Source organism: Ahaetulla prasina, chromosome 1 (genome assembly GCF_028640845.1).
Source record: "Ahaetulla prasina isolate Xishuangbanna chromosome 1, ASM2864084v1, whole genome shotgun sequence".
NCBI classification, from domain to species: Eukaryota; Metazoa; Chordata; class Lepidosauria; order Squamata; family Colubridae; genus Ahaetulla; species Ahaetulla prasina.
In genome coordinates this window covers 139,215,005-139,236,158 of record NC_080539.1, presented here as the reverse complement: position 1 = coordinate 139,236,158, position 21,154 = coordinate 139,215,005, and the positions used below count along the sequence as shown (strand labels likewise).

The 21,154-nt window shown below is 42.5% G+C and overlaps 2 protein-coding genes across 3 annotated transcripts in view; one reads left to right on the top strand and one right to left on the bottom strand.

Annotated features, from left to right (window-relative positions):
* Positions 1–14,867, bottom strand: part of LGSN (lengsin, lens protein with glutamine synthetase domain) — a 104,596-nt gene extending 89,729 nt beyond the window's left edge. Inside the window, exons 1-2 of one of the 2 annotated variants that reach the window (XR_009154358.1) lie at positions 14,726–14,867; positions 7,396–7,444 (exon numbers count right to left, since the gene is read on the bottom strand). The gene's annotated coding sequence lies outside the window, so the exon portion shown is untranslated. The remainder of the gene's footprint in view (positions 1–7,395; positions 7,445–14,725) is intronic. The other variant, XM_058176614.1, reaches the window with a different exon arrangement.
* A 122-nt stretch (positions 14,868–14,989) lies between these two features.
* LOC131195001 (uncharacterized) lies at positions 14,990–20,967 on the top strand. The gene is made up of 2 exons (XM_058176626.1): positions 14,990–15,249; positions 20,828–20,967. The coding sequence occupies exons 1-2, from the start codon at positions 15,211–15,213 to the stop codon at positions 20,921–20,923; spliced, it is 135 nt and encodes a 44-aa protein (XP_058032609.1). The 5' UTR covers positions 14,990–15,210; the 3' UTR covers positions 20,924–20,967.
* The last annotated feature ends 187 nt before the right edge of the window (positions 20,968–21,154 follow it).

Genomic DNA, 21,154 nt, shown 5'->3' with positions numbered 1-21,154 from the left:
GATATCACATGAACTATGTGAGATAGCTAAGCCAATTGCTTTCTGGCAAAACAGCAGTGTCTCTGAAATAGCACCAAAGGTGAGGTTTTTGTTTCCATTATTAGGATCTGCAGATCTCGTGGACAGGCTGTTTTCTTACTGGTTGGAATCTTTGTCTCACTGTGATCTGGGCTCCTATTTCTTTCCTTTTTCAGTGGACAAAAATTGTGGTTTGGCAGCTTTGAAATACTGCCTCATATGAACTGCTCAGGTTTTCATACATCTGTGACATCAATAAAAACGTGGCTAAGCAAACTGTACTAAGATATATTTTTTTCCAATCTGTTTAGGAAGAATGAGAAGGTACAAGTAGTTCTCAAGTTACAACAGTTCATTTAGTGACCGTTCAAAGTTACAATGGCACTGAAAAAAGTGACTTATTTTTCACACGACCGTTCCAGCATCTCTACAGTCATGTAATCAAATTTCAGACACCTGGGAACTGACTCACATTTACGAAGGTTGCAGTGTCCCCTTTTGCAACCTTCTGACAAGCAAAATCAATGGAGAAGCCAGATTCACTTAACAACCAGGTTACTAATTTAACAATTGCAGTGATTCACTTAACAATCGTGGCAAGAAAGATCGTAAAATGGAGCAAAATTAACAAATGTTGGCAACAAATAATTTGGGCTCAATTGTGGTCATAAGTCGAGGACTACCTGTAATTCTTTAACCTTGCCTTCCGTTTGGGAAGAACTCCACCTACATACCATTCTTTCTTTCTGCAAATTATTCATCGCGAGGTAGACTAACATTGGTTGGCTTCAAACTCTTTTTGCAAATTGTGGCTTGAAGACTGTTTTCTGATTGTATTTGTTTTCATTAGTGTGCACATGTGGCTCTTCTCTTTTCAAATCTGAACTTTCCAGGAAGGAAATGAACTGGACAATATCTAGAGATGCTGCAGTGGCAGTAACACTTAATGCTCTGACTACTATTTTCAGCCTATTTCCTTTCAACTCTGAATGCCCAAGTATCCAATACATATCAAGGTAAAACAGAAAGCCTATCATCTATAATCAGATTTTCTTTTCTTTTGATAAAAGCAAGGGTACACTGTATGTCAGTTTCCCCCATTCTCACTATGGAACTTCTAAAAGAAATCCAACTGCCTCTTTTCTTTTGTTAAAATGTTTTGTTTTTTAGATGTTTAGAGTGATTAAAAATATAATTTTGTGCAGTGCTTTTAAAAATTATTTTTTTCTCCTGTTTTTAATTTGTTTGTCATATTTGTCCTTTTCACCATATTGTTCTTCTGCAGTTTAATTTTCATGATGCCATCAGGATGCTTTCTGAGCTGAAAAAGTAACATCCTTTGCATGACTTAAATTATCTTAGATATGAGGTATAAGTAACACTACTTACACGAGTAGTAATGCTACTGCTTGGGGAAAAATTCTAATCCTACAGATTTATATAAGTATTTTAATTACTGAGCTTGGAAGATGACTATCCACATTTCAGGAGACATTTATTTACTCTTCATTCAATTTGTACGGCTGCCTGTCTCAACAAGTAACTCTGGGCGATGAACAAAATTAAACATAAAAGTAATTACGGCTACAGAAAATCAAAATACATAGATGAGGAAAATAATCATACACTAAAAGCACTAATATAACCAAGAAACAGGACCACATTTGATGTCTCAGGCCTCAGGAAAGAACCAGGTCCTTAAGGACTTAGTGAAAAGACAGTGGGGTGAGGGCCATCTTGATATCCGGAGGGAGAATGGTTCATGGCAGGGGTCTCCAACCTTGGTCCCTTTTTGTGGACTTCAACTCCCAGTTCCTCAGCCAGCTTTGCTGGCTAAGGGACTCTGGAAGTTGAAGTCCACAAGTCTTAAAGGGACCAAGGTTGGAGACTCCTGGTCCATGGGATGGGGCTAAGGTATAAAAGCCACAACTTCCAGGCCCTACCAACTGGCATTCTTTAGCTGATGGGACCTAACGCCCTTCCTGCTTGATCAGATTGGACAGTTGGAATCAACGGGGGAAAGACAGTCCACAAAAAATCCATCCAAAGTCATGAAGAGCTATAAAGGTGACAAACCAGCACCTTGAATGAGCTGGAAGCACACGGGTAACTAATGCAGCTCAGAGTTGCATTACATATGCCAAGGACCCAGTGCTACTGCATGTATGTTCTTGAATGTTCTTCAAGGGCAGCCCGAAGTGGAGCATATTTCAGTAGTTCAGATGTGATGTCATGATTTACAGATTTTTATGGAAAGCTTTCATAAAAATGAAAAGATCATAAAACAGTTTTTGTTCAGTGAGCCTCTGGTTGATTAAAAGTGTTATTTGTTTGTTGTTATTTGCTATTATTGGTTTTTTTGAATTATTTTAATGGTGATATTCTACTTTAGGTTTGCGGGAGTTGGATGATCTGGAAATAGTATTGTTTTTTAAAATCAGAAACTTTGTATTATAGTACTTTTAAATTTCAGTGGATAAAACCTTTGCAAACATTCTCAGCTAACCAGGACCTATTGGTCTGCAAAATAGTGAACAAAGTGAAAAGAACACATGACTTGTATTATATTCTCCAGAGAAGTCCCGAACTGATTCTCTTGTAGATGGTCTCAGTGGTGTATATAATGCCTTTTTCGGTCTATTGATAACAACAGATAACAACAGACCTGCTATAGTGTTGCCAGAAAACAATTTCATTTTATCTCAACAACTTCTGTAAAAGTCCCCCAAAACGAGTCTCATTTTAAAGATAACAACAACAACAAGCTAGGTGATTCATTCATTCCATAAACCGCTGTTGTGCAAGAATAAATAAGAGTCTTTTCTTTTTAAAAAAATGATTCTGTGGTTTACAGGAAAATAATAGCATTCTCAACACATGAATTTCTATTATAGGATTTGTGGCAAGTTCCCTAAACAGCAACTTGTTTACTATGGGTTAGAAATTCTGACTTGTGCTTTATTTGCACCGGAGGGAGCTTATGATACCTTTTGTTTAGCTAAATAAAAACACAAACTAAGTCCCAACCAGTTTAGGTTCTCTGTCAGTCTCTGATGAAAACTGAACTGCAAGGCTCATATAAGAGCCACCCCAAATTATATGCCTCACGTGATTTCTATAAGAGCATCTGCATTCACTGTCAGACGTCTAAAGCATTATTTAAGTTTGCTGCCACTGAATTGTATGAGCTGGATCTGAAATTTCAGTCCTGTCAAGGTTTGTAAATGCATCTTCTCCGGATGTAGCCTGTATATATGGATTTGAAGTACTTTTCAATAGGTAGTTGCTTTTCTTGCTAACAGCTTGCTGTTCTTAACCTAACACGATTCATCAGTAACTGAATGGTAAGCATTGTGGAAGCTTGACTGATTGGTGCAGCCTTGCTCCTTTTCCTTCAAAAATATAGATAAAATGGTGTAATTAGATGTACATTAAAATATTCAGATGAAATGATTATTAAATGGTAATCATTTCAATCCAATGTATGCCTTAAACTGTATCTAGTTCAATCCAATGTATGCCTAATCAGATGTAAGCGCAATTTAATTCAGTGGGTTTACTGAATTCAATTTGATGTTTGTCATACTGTCATCTTATAGATATTTAGTCTGGTTAGTTATGGAATGACTAAGCACAGAAGATTTAAAAATTGCTTATCTATATTCTGTCTTATACTAATAAGGAAAGTGGGTGAAATTTGTTTCTGTGAAACTTTTTTTTCTTGCACAGTACAATTTTGGAATGAATAACTTCCTTCTTAAGAACCAACTTTAATGTAGTTATGACAACCTTTAATTCTCACTTAATAAAGCAGCAAGAGGCCTGTTTTGGTTTAATAGCTACTTTAACTATAGGAAATCCAGAAAATTATTAAATAGGCAATATTGTATTCACAAAAATGAAATGCAAGAATGGGAATCATTCCCCACCCACCAAAAAATATAAATTAATTATTGCACAAAAGGTCAGTACTGGAAAGAATGGTGTTGTTTGACAATGCCAATATGTTGTTAATGGTGTGGAAAATTTAAACTGCATATAAGACAATCCCAAAAAGATATTTCTATATTGGGTGAATAAGAAATGTCCCCTGAGGTGCATTGTAAGTAGTAAGAAAGTGATGCATATGGGGTGAGAGGTGGGGAGCCTTAAGTCCTTATTTACCCTAGACCAGTGGTGGGATTCAGCCAGTTCGCACCACTTCGGGAGAACTGGTTGTTAACTTCGTGAGTAGTTTGGCAAACTGATTGTTGGAAAAAATCATTAGGGTAGAGAACTGGTTGTTAAATTACTTGAATCCCACCACTGCCCTAGACCATGACTTAGTGAAGACCATCTAATGAGCAGTCTATGGCAGAAGCATATTGAAAACCTCAACCCAATAGCAATAAGGCTTATATACCGCCCCATAGTGCTTTATAGCACTTTCTGAGTAGTTTACAATGTCAGCATATTGCCCCCAGCTGTCTGGCTCATTTTACTGACCTGAGAAGGATGGAAGGCTGAGTCAACCTTGAGGCAGTCAGGATTGAACCCCTGGCTGTGGGCAGAGTTTGCCTGCAATACTGCATTCTAACCAAGGGGCCACTACAGCTTAATAGGGTATCTCCAACATATACCTGAAGGACCAAAGATTTATTGATATGAGTGAATAATTGTTTAGACCAGGTGGTCAGCATGCTGGGAAGAGAGTTTAAGTTTTATTCTAATAGATTACAAAATCTGTTATTTTTCACCTCTTTTGGATCAGCATTATGGAATGCTAAAAGCAGCCTGCAGAACTGAGGTGGCAGTGGGTGTGACAGAAGACACAGTGACACTTTGACCTAAATTACTATCTGAAATCAAGTTCTGCTATTTTTTCCGCCAGGCCGTGATGAACATGTTTTCCATGGGTTTTTTTCCCCCAGTTCAGTTATGTCCAATTCTTAGAGACAGCTTGGACAAGTCCCTGCCCTTTTCTTGGCAAGGTTTTTCAGAAGTGCCTTGCCATTGTCTCTTTCTTATGGCTGAGAGCAGGTGACTGGCCTAAGGTCATCTGGCTTTATGTCTAAGGTGGAGCTAAGACTCATGGTCTCCAAGTTTCTACGCCGATACCTTAACCATTACCCCAATGTGGATCTATCTTTCTTATATAGCTAACATGAAATTGGGTACAGGTGTTTATATCTGCTATAGACTATATCAGTTTCTTTTTCCTGAACGGAATTGCCATCTGTGCCCTTTCTTTCAAGGTTACACCTTAATGAAATTAACAGCTTCTTGACCAACACCTTCTATTGTGTTGCAGAGAAATCAGATAATAACAAGCTGCTTTCCCTGAATTAGCTGTGAACATTTTTGTTTATTTTTTAAATGAGTGTCATTCAAAACATCACACTGTTAATTAAATCATATTTTCCGGTTCTGCACTATCAGTTTAGTTAAATTCACAAAGTAGGAGGATAATTTAGGCTTTAGGCAAGAGGTTCTTTTGTTTGAAAGAATTTACAGCTCAAATTGCATTCCATATAGCATTCCTTAGGCATATAGCATTCTTAGAATATTTTTGATTATGAAAAGAGTGCAGTTGGTTAAAAAAAAACAGAGTTAACAATCATATTGGACCTATATTTGTACGGAAGTAATATCCTAAATAGTAAACAAGCAGAAAAACAAACCAATCATCAAAAATGAGGAACAGAATTAGGAGTATATATTAGCTGTGATGAAATCTTATCTGCATCAGCTACAGATGGAATGAGGAAGAATACAAATATACAAGATGGGTGTCAGGTGCAGAAATGATACTAAGTTTAACCTAAGTTTTTCCAAACAATAAGGAAATGCAGCTGAAGCTTTTTAAACAATAAATTGTTGTTTTAGTATTTGCATCATGTCCAGTAACCTACTTCACCCCTCTCTGATGGTTAAAGTTTAATGTAGTGAATAAGGTGCCATCACCTGAATTCACAGATCACACTGGAATGAAAACCAAACTACAATTATGACTTAGCATAATATGTGAACCTGGTTACTTTGTGAACATACATCTGCTGTTAATGTCTTCACTATATAATCTTTTCCATTGCAGAGATATAAATGATCACAGAATAATAAAAATATCCTTAATGGTAGATGGCACATGGAGGCAAATAATGAAACATACATCAAGATGTATAAACTGAAATTTACATACTTGCTTTAGATTTGGACATAAGTATGCAACAGCACTGTTATGAAGCTACTGCAAATGTCCTTATTTTTGCAATCTCAATCGGTTGTAAACATCTATGCCTATGTATTTTCTGGGGCTGTGATTACTTTGTGTTAGAGAACCCTTTTGGGAAAATCAGCTTTTTATTTTCACATTTCATTTGTGGTGTTTTTTTTCTACCTCCTAATTTTTTGTAACTACCTCCATCCTTAATTCCCCAGTTTTTTAATCCGTGGCTTAAGGAAACAAAATGGTGACAGGAAACAAGCACAGCACAAAGAGGAAAATGAAGCACAAGCAACTGTATTTTCACATCAACAAAACATTATCATTCCAATAGATTTTCCAACTAAGGTTGAACTGTTTGGAACCCTTCCATTCTAAAGTTTAGGACAACTGAACTGTTCAACTTGCAATGTAAAATAATATGATGCTTTGAAAAGGTATTTAGTAATAGCCACAAATACAAAATCATTACAAATGGCAAGTTTCTATGCTGAAATCTGATTATATTGTATTACGGTTCACACAACATGGCAAACTCTGACTTTTTAACCATGATCTCCTAAACAAGCCTCAAGAGTGAATTCTTTTAACATTCTAAGTCTTAAAACTTGATTAATAAATCATAGTGGCTAGGCTCACACAATGCACTATGCCACATATATGTTATAACATATATATGTGAGCATGCACTCACATTTTCGGTGCTGGGGCAAACCGGTTGTTAAATTATGTGAAATTATCAGGGGTGAAATGCTCCCGGTTCGCACCGGCTCCCCCAATTAGGTAGCGATGGCAGCTGCTGGTTCGGAGGACCGGTAGCAAAAATCCCTGGCCCCGCCCCCCTGCTTCTGCTGAGCCGCACCATCAGCAGAGGTTTTTTTTTTACTTTTAAAGGTTTTTCTTCAACCGAAACATGCCTTTAAAAGTAAAAAAAACAAAACCCTCTGATGATCGCGGGGGCTGAGCAGAGATCAAAACCCTTTAAAAGTTTTTTTAAAAAAACCGTCTTCAGCCGAAGGGGGCAAAAAAAATCCCCAAACCCCAGGATTTAAAAGCCTCCTCTGGCGATCCCAGAGGAGTTTCCTGATCCTCACAGGCTTTTAAACTCACTTTTTAACAGCCCTCACTTACAAGAGCCCCCACCCATGCCCAGCCAATTCCCCCTCCTCACTTACCTATAATTACTGCTCTTTTCCGGCTGCAACTGCATGCTTTCTTCAGCTACTGAAGAAAAAAAAAAGCTTGCTTTGACTTCCTGCTTTGCTGGCTGAGGAACTCTGGGATTTGAAGTCCACAGTAAAATAAAATAAAATAATAAAATAAAATATTTGTGCAGCTTTTTGAGATTTGGTGTGTTTCTGTAGTGTTTCACTCTAGCTATACAAACACATAAAATCTCAGAAACCTGTATGTGGCATTTTGTGTGTGTGTGTGTGTGTGTTGTGTGTGTGTAAAGTGTGAAAGTTGGTTTTTGAGCTTTTTGTGGCTGTGTGAAGTGCAGCTACTTTTACATTGTGTGTGTCAGTTGTGTTGTGTGTGTGTAAAGTGTGAAAGTTGGTTTTTGATACCTCTTATTGTTTTTTATGCTTTATTATTTTTATTATTTATTGTTATTGGCCATGCCCACCCAGTCATCTGACCACCAAGCCACGCCCACCAATTAAGCCACGCCCACAGAACCGGTAGCGAAAATTTTTAGATTTCACCCCTGGAAATTATAGTTAAGAAACCATGTTCCAAAAAAGATAGTATAAGGGGAAAGCAATAGGTAAATTTAATTTGGATGCCCATTTCATAAAAAATACAATTAATGATTACATTAGCTTAATATAATTATTTCATAAACATTTGTGTCATAAATGCAAACAATTGCAATTCAGTAGCAATGACTTACTAATAGTATATAAATGGTTGGATTCACAGTATACACCAAACTAAAACCAAATAAACCATTTTGGCTTAGTAGTATAAGAATTTGTTTTGTTAGCCTAGCTTATAGAATGTCTACAAAGAAACTTATTTTCATAGGAAAAATATATGGTTGATTTCTGATTATAATCAGCAAACCAGAAAGTAAAACTGAAAACTTGTATTATTCTGATATTCAGAACTATGATTATTTAAATCTGGTATCATGTGGAGGAATGACAAGGTGAAATGCTACCCTTTAAAAAATGAATAAAATTAGCTGGGTTATAGTAGCACTTTTCCCCATCTTCAGTTTGCCCACCAAATATAGTTTATTCTTGCCCACCAATATATAGTTTATTCTTCAGTAGTACTATGTCTCCTTCAAGGAAATATAAACTACCCTCTTCCTTAAGGTCAGTTGAGTATTTTAATTTAGATTCTCCTAATCCCAATATGATTACTTTAATCCAGATATTCAATGCGAGTGTTCTTCCAGACAGTTTTGGCTTCAAATAGATCCATGCCCAATCTGCATGACTAATGTGGAGAGTGTTCATTCTAAACCTAATCACAATGCTATTTCTTCTACATATATCCCTAGCATGGAATACACTCTTAATCCTAAATTGTTTAGACACAGATTTTCACTTTATGGTATCTCCAGCAATAAATGCCTGTACTGCTGGAGTCTGTTATTTTTTATGTATTTATTTAGATAATGTATACCACTGCCTACCTCACAGAATCCTGGAGAAGTTGTACATTAAAGTGTATTGTAGACTCAGGACACAACATTCACTATATTAGAATAAAAGGATTGCAGAACAGCTTTCCTTTGTTGGGAAGTGTCTATTTAAGACTTCTGGAAACCTCTTCTAGCACCAGAGATGTGAATTTGTAAGTCAATATTAGAAATTGAATAACACAACCAGCAATATTCTATTGCTGAAACACACCTACATAAACTAGAATATGAATTGTAAATACTGAACATTTGTAGGATTTTGTTTGTTTATTTTAAAGCTGCAATTTGTTGTGAAACTACCCAGAACAAAAACCCAGGGTCACTTTTCAGAGTAAGATGGGCAGCATATAAATGTAATAAAGCTTGCTTATGGGATGGGACTGCAATGCTCCTCAGTCAGGCAAGCCAGTGCAGACAGATTTCCTCTAATTAGACATTCATAAAAATTAATCCTTTGTAACATCTTGATTCGCAAATTGTGGAATAATTTTTAAGAATACACTTCGCCTGATGCCTGTCTTCATGGACTCTTATTGCAGCGTATGAGGCTAGAGAATCGTTGCCTATTGGCTTATAAATGAGTCGCCATCATTGGCCAACAGGTGATAGCTGCTATATAAGTAGCAGCTGTGTGTGAAGTTGGTTTGTTCGGGAATATTGCCCTATTTTTACTCGCTGTTAGTTTGTTGTTAATAAAGGATTTTTGCTAACCGTCAAGCCTCCATTCCTTCTTCATTCTTTGAATGAAGCACTGGCGACGAGGAGGTGGGATCCCTGAGGCGACGGTTGAGTACTGGTTACGGTAGGGGAGTTTATTTATCCTCTATCCTTGTCTATCCACATTGCTCCATGGCGGCTAAGATATCTTTCGCTCCCTATGACCTGGCCTACGAGACGTGGGATGCGTATGTTGAGCGTTTTGACTGTTATCTCCTAGCCAACGATTTCACCGAGCTCTCAGGAGATAGGAAACGCGCCCATTTCCTGAATGCCTGTGGCCCACAAATGTTTGCAACGGCCAGAGCTCTGTTGGCTCCTCAATCAGTTTCTGCGGTGCCTTGGGCCACCTTGATGGGCACATTGCGAGCTCATTATGCGCCAGCTCCTTCGCGCATTTCCAGACGGTTTGCCTTTCACCAGAGGGTCCAAAAGGACGGGGAGTCCATCAACTCGTATATGGCTTCTCTCCGGACCGCTGTTATAGAGTGTGAGTTTCCTAACTTGGATGACTCCCTTCTTGAGCAGCTGGTGTGCGGCGTGAGGAGTTTGAGATTGCAACGCCGTCTTTTATCTAGAACGGACATTACCCTCCAGTCTGCCTTGGATGAGGCACGTGCCTATGAAATGTCAGAGAAGTCATCGGCGGAGATGCACAGGGTTCCGGCCACGCATACGGTGGCCCACTCTGCTTCCATTCACCATGACGATGTTCTCTCCGAGGACTTCGAGGGTGAGGAAGACGAGGTGGGTCGCCTCCGAGTAGCCCCGGGAGCCAAGCGGCCACCAGAGCGGAAACCACAGACGGCGCCGTGCCTGGGATGCGGAGAGAATCACCCTCGCTCGTTGTGTCGTTTCAAAACTGCAGTTTGCCGCAAATGTGGCAAACGGGGACATCTGGCTAGGGTTTGTCGTTCTACCCCACTGGACAATATTCCATCAGGTCCTCGTCCGGCTAGACGGTTCCAGAGAGGTCCTCCTGTGTCCCAAGATGATTGCTTCACCGTGAACCGAGGAAACACCAACCCTGCAGTGTCGATCAGCCAGGCTTCGACTGGCTCCAACAAGAAAATTTTTCTTACTATCAAGTTGGAGGGGGTGCCCTGTAAAATGGAGGTGGACACAGGCTCTTCTAAATCTATTATTGCCTGGAACACCTTACAGAAGATAGCTCCAAGCTTCACTGAAAGTCGGTTGACTGCCTGTACTACCAGACTGAAGGACTATCAGGGGAATGATATTCCCATTCTTGGAGGTGCCCGCCTTCGGGTGGAGAAAGGTGTTTTCTCCGGTCGCCTCCCATTGCTTGTAGTTAAGGGTGACCTACCCAGCTTATTGGGGTTGGATTGGTTCTCAGCATTGGGCCTTAACATCACCGGCATTCATTCTACCACCATAGATGGGTTCGAGGCTCTGATGTCTGAGTTTGCTGAGGTATTTGCTGATTCCCTGGGTCAATATAAGGGCAACCCTATATCTCTAAACCTTGATCCCCAGGTGTCTCCTATTAGGCTTAAGCCTTGACGGGTGCCTTTTGCGCTGCGTCCAAAGGTGGACAAGGAACTGGATAAGTTGATTGCACAAGGGGTGCTGGAGCCCACCGACCACTCTAAGTGGGAGACTCCTGTTGTCACCCCCATTAAGCCGGATGGTTCGGTACGCATCTGTGGTGATTTTAAATGCACATTGAACCGTGCTTTGCAGGCACACCCTTATCCAGTTCCTGTAGTCCAACACCTTCTCCACTCTTTGGGCCAGGGGTCTATCTTTGCTAAGTTAGATATGGCACAAGCATATCAGCAGCTTCCTGTGGATGATGCCACGGCGGCTGCACAAACCATTGTCACTCACAGGGGCGCTTTTAAATGGAGCGGCTCTTGCAGGGCATACCTGGAGTCGTTCCATATTTCGATGATGTGTTGGTCTCTGCCACCAGCCAGGATGCCCTCCTTAGCCGCCTGCGACAGGTTCTTACCCGTTTCCAACAGACGGGCCTTAAGCTTAAAAAGTCTAAGTGTACATTCGGGGTGCCTAGGGTTGAGTTCCTGGGGTTCCTAATTGATGCTGATGGGTTGCATCCAACCCCGTCAAAGGTGGAGGCGATAAAAAATGCCCCTATTCCTACCTGCAAAGCAGACTTGCAGTCGTTCTTGGGCCTCCTTAACTTTTATAGCGTGTTCCTGCCCCATAAGGCTTCTGTGGCGGAGCCTCTTCATAGGTTACTCAATGGTAGGACTTCTTGGTCATGGGGCAAAGCCCAGGCCTCTGCTTTTGCTGCTGTCAAGGCTCTCCTTACCTCGGATGCCGTGTTGGTCCAATATAGCGACAGTGTCCCCCTTACTTTAGGTTGTGATGCCTCTCCATATGGCGTAGGGGCTGTTCTAAGCCACCTCCTACCAAACGGATCTGAGGCTCCAATTGCTTATTTTTCTCGGACTCTGTCGTCGGCAGAGAGGAATTATAGTCAACTAGATAAGGAGGCTCTGGCCATTGTAGCTAATGTTAAACGGTTTCATGATTACATTTATGGCCGTTTTTTTCAATTGTTCACTGATCATAAGCCTCTTTTGGGGTTGTTGGCTGGTGACAAACAGACCCCTCAGATCATGTCTCCTCGCCTGTTAAGGTGGTCTATTTTTTTGGCAGCGTACAATTATCGGTTGATCTATCGCCCTGGGAAAGAGCTTTCCAATGCAGATGGCCTTAGCCATTGTCCTCTCCCTTTGGGGGTCGAGAAACCAGCCCCTGCCTCATCCGTTTTTTTTGTGGATGAGCTTCCTGCCTTGATGACTGCAGATGATATTGCATATCATTCCAAGCATGACCCTATTCTGGCACAGGTTCTGGATTGGGTACGACGGGGGTGGCCACAAGACCGCCTGCCGGGGGAGTTCCAACCCTACAAGACTAGGCAATGTGAGCTGTCTGTCTTGAGGGGCTGTTTACTGTGGGGCAGTCGGGTAGTGGTCCCTCATCCCTTACGCACCTCTGTATTGCAATACCTACACAAAGGTCATCCGGGCATTGCCAGGATGAAAGCTTTAGGCCGCAGTTATGTTTGGTGGCCTAAAGTGGATCAGGCCATCTCAGAATGGGTAGAGAATTGCCGGAGTTGCCAACTGTCCCGGGCTGTGCCGCCTGCGGCCATGCCTACGAGGTGGGAGGTCCCTGGAAGCCCTTGGTCCCGGGTTCATATTGACCTGGCTGGCCCGGTCCATGGGCACAATTTTCTGATAGTGGTTGATGCTTACTCTAATTGGGTGGAGGCAGTTCTTATGGCATCAACCACGTCTGAGCTATTAAATGGGCGCTGAGCAAATTGTTTGCCACCCACGGTTTGCCTGATGTCGTAGTTTCAGATAACGGGCCACAGTTCACCTCGGCCGTTTTTCAGATGTTCATGGCTAGTTTGGGCATTAGGCATGTCCAGGTTGCGCCCTACCATCCGGCCAGTAATGGCCGGTCTGAACAAGCTGTCCGGTCTGTTAAGGATGCCCTGACCCGGGTTGGATCGGGAACATGGCAGGAGAAATTAACAAAATATCTCTTGGCGCAACATACTACCCCATGTCCGATGACCAATCGCAACCCAGCCGAGCTTCTTATGGGCCGGCGCCTGCGAATGACCTTAGACAGATTACATCCCAATTATGTCTCTGATACCCCATTGGCCTCGACTAGCCGTATCAGGACCTTTACTGAGGGGGAACAGGTTTTTGTCCAGAACCATGGGGGTTATCCCTTGTGGTTGCGGGCGGGTGTCCAAGTGACGGGGCCTCGTTCTTATAGGGTGGAGCTCGAGGATGGGCGGATTTGGCGACGTCATGTGGACCAGATTCGGGGATGTAAATTTATTGCCCCTGCAATTCCCCAAGATTCGCCTGGCAGGACTCCTGATGGATTACTTTCGGTTCCTACTCTTCAGCCGGTTGGCAATTTCGATGTCTCACTACAACCAAAGTTTCCGATGGCTACTTTATCGGATGGTTCAACACTTCCATCGGCTAGGCCTTCTGGGGTGCCGCCCTCCAGTCCTCCTGCAGTGCCGCCTTCCAGCCCTCCTGCGGTATCGCCTTCATCGGTCCCGGTTGTTCCTGCGGTTCCAGAGCTACCTCCTTCTGTTCAACCTGCTGGAAGCCCTGAACTGCGTCGATCGGGACGATTGCGTCGGCGCCCTGCATACTTGCAGGATTATGCATGTGCCATCCATGGGGGGAGGAGTGCAGCGTATGAGGCTAGAGAATCGTTGTCTATTGGCTTATAAATGAGTGGCCATCATTGGCCAACAGGTGATAGCTGCTATATAAGTAGCAGCTGTGTGTGAAGTTGGTTTGTTCGGGAATATTGCCCTATTTTTACTCGCTGTTAGTTTGTTGTTAATAAAGGATTTTTGCTAACCGTCAAGCCTCCATTCCTTCTTCATTCTTTGAATGAAGCACTTATCCTCAGCCTGAATGGAAGCAATCTGGGTCTGCGCTGTTCCGCAATAAAATCTGGGGATAATTTAGGCATCTCGAACTTCTATTTCGTGAGTAACAAGCCGACCCCATACCCAGGAGTTGCCGCCATGAAAACCACTGAATTTAGCCGCACAGTGCTAAAGGGATCTATCAGTCTTGAGCTTGAGGGGAATCTCACTCCAAATACTAACACTCAACGCGGAGGATAGCAATGCTACAAAAATCTGTCATCTATATTCCGAAGTGATACTACTTTACAGGGCGGCTTGTAAGTTGCACTGCGTTGCAAAAGGCTATATTACGAGTACTGCTTCTGGAACCATCTCAAAGCAACAATCCATTAAGTTAAGATTCCTGCGATTCGCGGAAGAATTCTGGTTGCCTTTCAGAAGTGCAACAAGAGGACCGCAGTCGAAGGAATAGCAGCAGCGGCCGACCAATGAGAGCCAGCCTTTGCCTTGTCCCACCCGCCCAGTCTGTCTGCGAGCTTGGCCGGCCACGGCTAGTTAGCCGACTTTCTCTAACCGGTTTCCACCGGCTTTCTCCGCCTTTCCTTCTCCCCGCCCTCGCTTCGCGCCTCTCTAGCATTCTTCTTGGCCTTCTCCGCCCCACCCCACACATCCTCAATTCCCCGCCCACTGCCACACGCCTGGCCATATCGGCTCAACTCACCCGAGCCCTCCGATTGGTCGGGAGCGGTGCCATTCGGCGAGAGGCGTTTGTGACGTCAGGCGGCCGAGCTTTGAAGGCGTCAGCTAAGAGGGGCGGGGCGTCGCACGATTGCGCGCTGGAGAGTGCAAGGCGGTGCTTAAGACATCTCTGCCCGCCCCCGTCCCCCTACTTGCCTTGCGCGAACGAACGGAAGCGCCCTCCCTCTGCCTCTGGCCCCCTCCCTCCTCCAGCCACTTTTTCTTTCTGCCGTCAGTGCCGCGTTAGCAACAGCCTCGTCGCCAGCGGCCGGAGCTCCTCCTCTTTCGCCTTCTCCTGGCATCCCCGTCTCGCTCGCTCTCTCTCTCTCTCCCCGGCTGCTCCGCGCCCTGTATGGTCCATCGCCGCCGCCCTGCTCCGGCACCACCTCCGCCGCCGCCTCCTTCTCCAGTTCCCTTCGGCTTAGCTCCTCCTGCCCCCGGCGGTGGCGCCCTCAGCACCGAGGCTGTATGATCAGGCTACAGTCTTCAATGAGTAACCATATTCCTGTGAGTAGCGGCCTCTTTTCCTGGTCTTGCCAGCCCTGCGCTAATCTCTCTCAGCCTCTCTCTCTCCCTCACTCCCTCCCTCCATGTTTGCCTCTTTTGTTGGCTGGGTCTCCGCGCCAGCCGAAGGCAAGCAGACGAGCCCGACCCGGCTCTCCTCCTTCCCGCGCCGGTCGTGCGTTGTTAAACTTCAGCGGTCGTTGGCTGGCCGTTCCCTCCGACACCAGCGGGAAGAAACTGCCGCGTCTGTAGTCGGAGATGTGGGACGTGGCAAGCGAGGAGACGGGGACGCCGGTGGGGGTAGCAGGGAGTGTCTGGGCGGGAGGAGACGCCGCTGTCTGGCGAAAGAAGGGCCGGGAAAGCTGAGGGGAAAAAGAAAAAAAACACACCAGTCAATTGCCGGTCTTCGGACTGCTGCTAGGAAACGAAGGTGGGAGGGGGGGTGTCTGGCTATGTAGATCTCCCACCCCACCCCACCCCCACATTCGCAGCTTTTTTTGGGGGGGGGAGAAGCGCCGCAACCGGGACGAGCACGTGGTCACTACGAGAAGTGCTCCAGCCCTGCCCGGCATTTCGGACCTGGCCTTCCCTACCTCCCTCCCTCCTTGTACCCCAACAACGGCGAACAATGTAAGGAAGGTAAGAACAAACCTGGTCTGAATGAAAGCATTCCTCCTCCTCCTTCCCCGCCCGCCCGAGTGAGTTTCGGATTCCTTTGTGTGCTCATTCGGAGCAGGAACTCCCGCGCTTAAAACCGGGTTTTGAGCTGCTGCTTTGATCGACCAGCCGGGAAGGGAGAGATGTGGACCCGACACGTACGTGTGCTGGAGAGGAGGGGGTTTCTTCCGGATCCTTTGATCGCCTTGAACGGGAATAGGAGGCAGAGAAAGAGAGAGAAAATACCTCGTGGCTACCCGATTTTGGGGAGGAAAAAAAAGCTTTTGGGAGCGTGGAAATTGGTAGCAAGAGGGAATTCTGAGTTTGTGCCCTCTGCCGGGCTGCCTTTTTTTGAGGGGGGGTGCTCCTTGCTAAATCCTATAGCCGACCCTGTCCTGGGTGGTTCCTGTCCTTTTGTACTGTAAGGTTAGGTTACAGTGGAGAGTCTCTCAACAAAAGCTGAATTAGGTTACACTCTGTGTATGCTCTAATCCTTTCAGTACCATTCAAGTGGTGCTGGATAGCCCCGATCTCCTTCGGCCTGTGGTTGACGAAGCCAAACGCTTTGGCCACGCGTGAGCGAGGAAAGGTTGGTGTGGGGGAGGAGGGAAACGGAGTAATCTTCCACTTGGGAAACAAGTTGAGACTTGTTCGCGCCGCGCTGCCTGGCCGGCGGCCGCCCTCCTCGCCTGCCGCGTGTGTTAGAAGAGCTCGAGGGCTATTGCGCTACCGCCGAGTGAGTCACGAAGCGGGGCGAGGGCGAAGTGTGGGGGGGAGGAGAGAGCCAGGAGGACATTTGGCGGGCTGAAGCCGGCGGCGTCTCCTCCTCCTTCACGCGCCTCCTGCCTGCAGATAACGGGTCGCTCCTTCCATTCATAAACTGCTGTCTGGCGCGCTAAGCCTTCCACGCAGCGGGTGATGGGAGGAGGGGACGATAAGGGACTTGGTCTAGTGCTGCCCCTAAATCGATGGGATGTCAGTCTGTTAAAATACAGCGCGGTATCTAGGCCGCTTTACAAAAGTCTGGGAGGAAAAGGCAGTTTAAAACCTCCCCTCCTGCCTGTGGTGGGAACGGCAGCTTTGTTTCCAAGGATTGGTAATCGCTTCAGCATTTTAATCTTGGCATATGGAATTACTTCCTTTTGTGACACGTGAGAGACTGGAAAGGGCAGTGAGGTACTTTAATAATGTGTATTAAAGTAACAGAGTATTACTGAGTCAGAGTATTGTATTTTCTTCCCCTTAAGAGGCAGGTCATAATAGGCTGACATTTAAAGGATATTTCAGTCTTCTCAAACAATTTTTTCAGGGTTGAGTTTCAGCTGGGGGTTCAGATCTTCTACCATTCAGTGCTCAGCTGCTTGACATTAATTCAGTCTGTACCTAAATATTGCAAAAGCCTTATGCTAATATTTCAATCTTTGTTATCACTTAGCAAAAGAATATCGATTCATAATTAGTCTATAGGAAAGAATTAGCTATTGGTGATCCTTATTTCCCTTATGCTATTTTGAGCACTAATTAGGGACCTTTTCAGCCCTGTGGTATAATTGTTATACAGGCATCTTCCATGCAGATTGCTGCAGTATGTTTTTAGGTTTAGAGGCATACTACAACAGTATGTACCTGAAAATGTTCATAGTATTTTTGCGGGGTTTGAGTTGGCTAAAAGAGCAACTTATCTACAACTTGACTACCTTGGAAACATGGTAGTTTATATAGCTCTCTAGTCTCAAACCAGTGGTTGCTGTTCTCCAAAATAAATATGGGACTTTTTTTCTGGAGCAGGCTTTTCCTGTCAGATGCTGTGTAAGGATATGCACTCTAATGAAGTTCAAATGAAATACACCACTCAGCCTTTCATAAATGTAAGAGTTTTGATGATAAGAGTATTTTGTAAAACCAGCCAAAGGACAGAAGCAGATTTAACCTATTTGGGTGTTTTTTTGTTTGTTTTTTTAAGAGGAAGTGGGTTTATGCAAATAAAATAATGATCATTCTTAAACTGGGAGCAAGATGTTAAGTGAAAGGTTAAATTAGCACAGATTGGTAAATGTTTTGACCAATCATATTATTCAAGTTCTTCCCCATCTTTCTATATTCAACTACTTTGTTTCTTTTTCTTCTTTCTCTATTAGTGGTATGTCAAATATGTCAAATACCATTTATAAATATCCCCTCTCCCCCTCTATTTATCTCTATATATACATACACACACACACACAAAATACATAGACGGTTTCCTAGATTTCTCATTTCAGAGATTTTATGTCAAAATGACATAAAAATGATATTTTGTCATTTAACATTTGTTCAAATGAAGATATTTTTTTGCTTGATATATTTTAGAAGCTTTAGATTTTCCAAAGAAAAGATTGCAAAACTGAAACAACCCATGAAGTCAATTAAACTTTAATACTAGTAACCTTTGTAAACAGAAGCAGGGCCACAATGGTTGCATGTATTTCTGTGAGATTATATCTGATTCTTGCTTGGATTTCAGGAAGAAAACAGATGCACTATTAAATATACAGTACCATTTGCTTGCTTTTATCTAAGTTATACAGAATTAATGTGGCTGAATACTATATATAAGTATGTTGTGTTACATTATTCTGTTCTTTTACTTAGGTTTAAGATTTTTAATTTTATGTGAGGACATACACTCCTCAACAGTGTTTTGTTGCATGAAAAGATTTCTGAAGAACTCTGCTTCCCATCAACTTTAATCTATTTATATTCAACCTTACCGATATAAATAATTTAAGGTGGAAACATGCCTAATAATCCATCTTCCTATCTTTCTCACAACAATAACCCTGCAAGGTAGGTTAGGATGACCCAAGTTATCCCACTAGTTTTCATGCTTCAAGTGGGACTAGAACTCATGATCTCCAAATTTCTAGTTTAGTACTTTAACCACTAGATCAAACTGGCTTATATTCACTTTTATTTTTTTTTTATTGAAGCAGAATGACAACAGTATGAAAGAGGAGCAGCCCCTTTTACATAACATATTTGGAGTGAGTTAGTGACTGGCCCAAAGTTGCTAGAAGAGCTTTATCCAAACCTTGGATTGAAACTACATCTTGCTCAAAAGTCTAGAACTGTAGAGCACTCTGTGCAAAAAGAGTGAAACCATCAATTACATTAGTAAAATGCTGCTTTGGTTTAAATATATCAACTGTAAATATATGTATTTTTACTCAAATACTTAAGAGATTTTTTTCCTTCCAGAATATTCCTAATATGTATCTGAAACATGGTACCTTTGCTAATAGTCATTTTTAACGCTTTAGTCTGCAGTACCTCACTTAACTACCATTCCAACTGAAGATATTCTTACTGAATTTGATATATAATTTAACCTTATACTTTAACTGCTTTTGACTGCTAAATTAATGTATGAATCATCTTTATTACTTTGATTCTATGTGCACAAGCATTCCTAGTAAAATGATGTGTACATTGTTATGTCATAATATTGCTGGGTTCTTTATCTTGTTCCCTCTGATGAATATTTGAACTATCATTGAGTACCTAGTGTAAGTCTTTTCAGAATACTTATACATTTTATTGTCTTAGCATCCTGTTTGGCTCTATTTTCATACCCGTGTAAGAAAATCTATTTTGCCTGACCTTTCATTTCAGTGTTTGTACTCTTGATTTGCTTGGGATAGATTTAATTTTCTTGCTCAATAACATGCACATAAATCTACTCCCTTACTATTTTAGTCTATTTCTTAGAATTTGCTATTTATTGGCTCCTCTTAGAGTAGCTGTGAAGCCTTGTGAAACACTAGTATTTATGTCATAATGTGATTGTGGTAGTATGTTATCAATACCCAAGATTGATACAATGAAAATGTTCATAAATACAGAATGCTAAGTCTTTATTTTAAACCATTGGTCTGCAAAGTCTTTCAGCAAACAGGCCGCATCATGCTTAGCATAGTGTATTAAAGGGTACAGTCAAAAAAGGTGACATGCTGCTCAGTTCGGCTCAGCTGAATTTGCATAAGAACTTGCTATGTTTCTTTTAATGACCCCACATTAAATGAAAACCTGAGATCCCATTGTGATTATTAATCCCTGTTTTCTAATTTAGGATGTTTGCTACAATCTGAAGAGTTAAAGGAAAGTAGAACAAATGCTACTAGTAAATTGTTTTTCCAACTCCGAAGGGCAATACTGATCTTTAATGTACAAGCTTTGTTCTGGATACATGTGATAAATTGTTCTCTTCTACTTGGTTGCTAGAAGCAAGACAGCTCTTGTGCACCAGAAATATTAACTTTAAATGATACTATTTTGAATATTGGCCAGTGAGGTTTGCCCCCTCTTAGGTAAATACAATAAATAAGAACTATTAGCCTGAATGTTACTTCTATTACTCACCCCAAGTTTCAATCTTGGTTAAAAGCAAACCGTGAACTATGAACTATACTTAACAGGTGCAATTTACTGTCCCAAGCAATTGGTGGACTGTAGGGGGCCTTTCAAAGGGACAGAACTGAATTTTCTTTATTATGGTTTAAGAGTGGGAATGTGAACTCTTCATTGTCCAAGGGTCTTGTGCCTCCATCTCCATCCTCATTTCTCCATTTTTGGTTAGAAAACTCATGCTGCTGAAGTTCTGCCATTAAAACGTTTACTGTGCAATCTTAGTATATTTTAGTGTGGCTATAGAGGGAATTCTGGGGCCTGGGGCTTGCTCATTATTGCCTTAAAGTATATGTAGGTTATCTTATAACCCACAATGTGATTAATACCTAATGATGTTGTGGGGCTATTTTAGTTAGTTAGTTTGAAAATTCAGAACACTTCTTAGTTACATTTCCTGACTCTTGCATATTTATTTAACGCTAAGATGCTTGGAAAGTGTATCCTTAGTCATTGACCACTGTTCTTTTTCTCTTTGCAGCAGTTCTGTGGTGTTCTCGGTCACACATTTATGGAGTTTCTGAAGGGCAGTGGGGACTACTGCCAGGCACAGCACGGCCTTTATGCAGACAAGTGAACTGTAGAAATTGATTACTGCTCCACCAAGAAGCCCCCTTAAAGAGTGGTTACCACAATAAGCAGAAGTATTGGATTGAAATTGGCAGCGCATTTTACAAAGGAGTTCTGACCTGGATGGGGTAACCTCGGTGCACTGCCTTTCTTTTAGCCTCAGTATTACAAGATTGAAGATTTGCTGCTTCTTGTTTAGGAGGTTCATTTCATTCCCTTTTCCTCCCAACTTCATATT

Coding starts and splice junctions, on each gene's coding strand:
- LOC131195001 (XM_058176626.1), top strand. CDS start 15,211: ATGATCAGGCTACAGTCTTCAATGAGTAACCATATTCCT. Junction 15,250..20,827: donor CAATGAGTAACCATATTCCT/GTGAGTAGCGGC, acceptor TTCTCTTTGCAG/CAGTTCTGTGGTGTTCTCGG.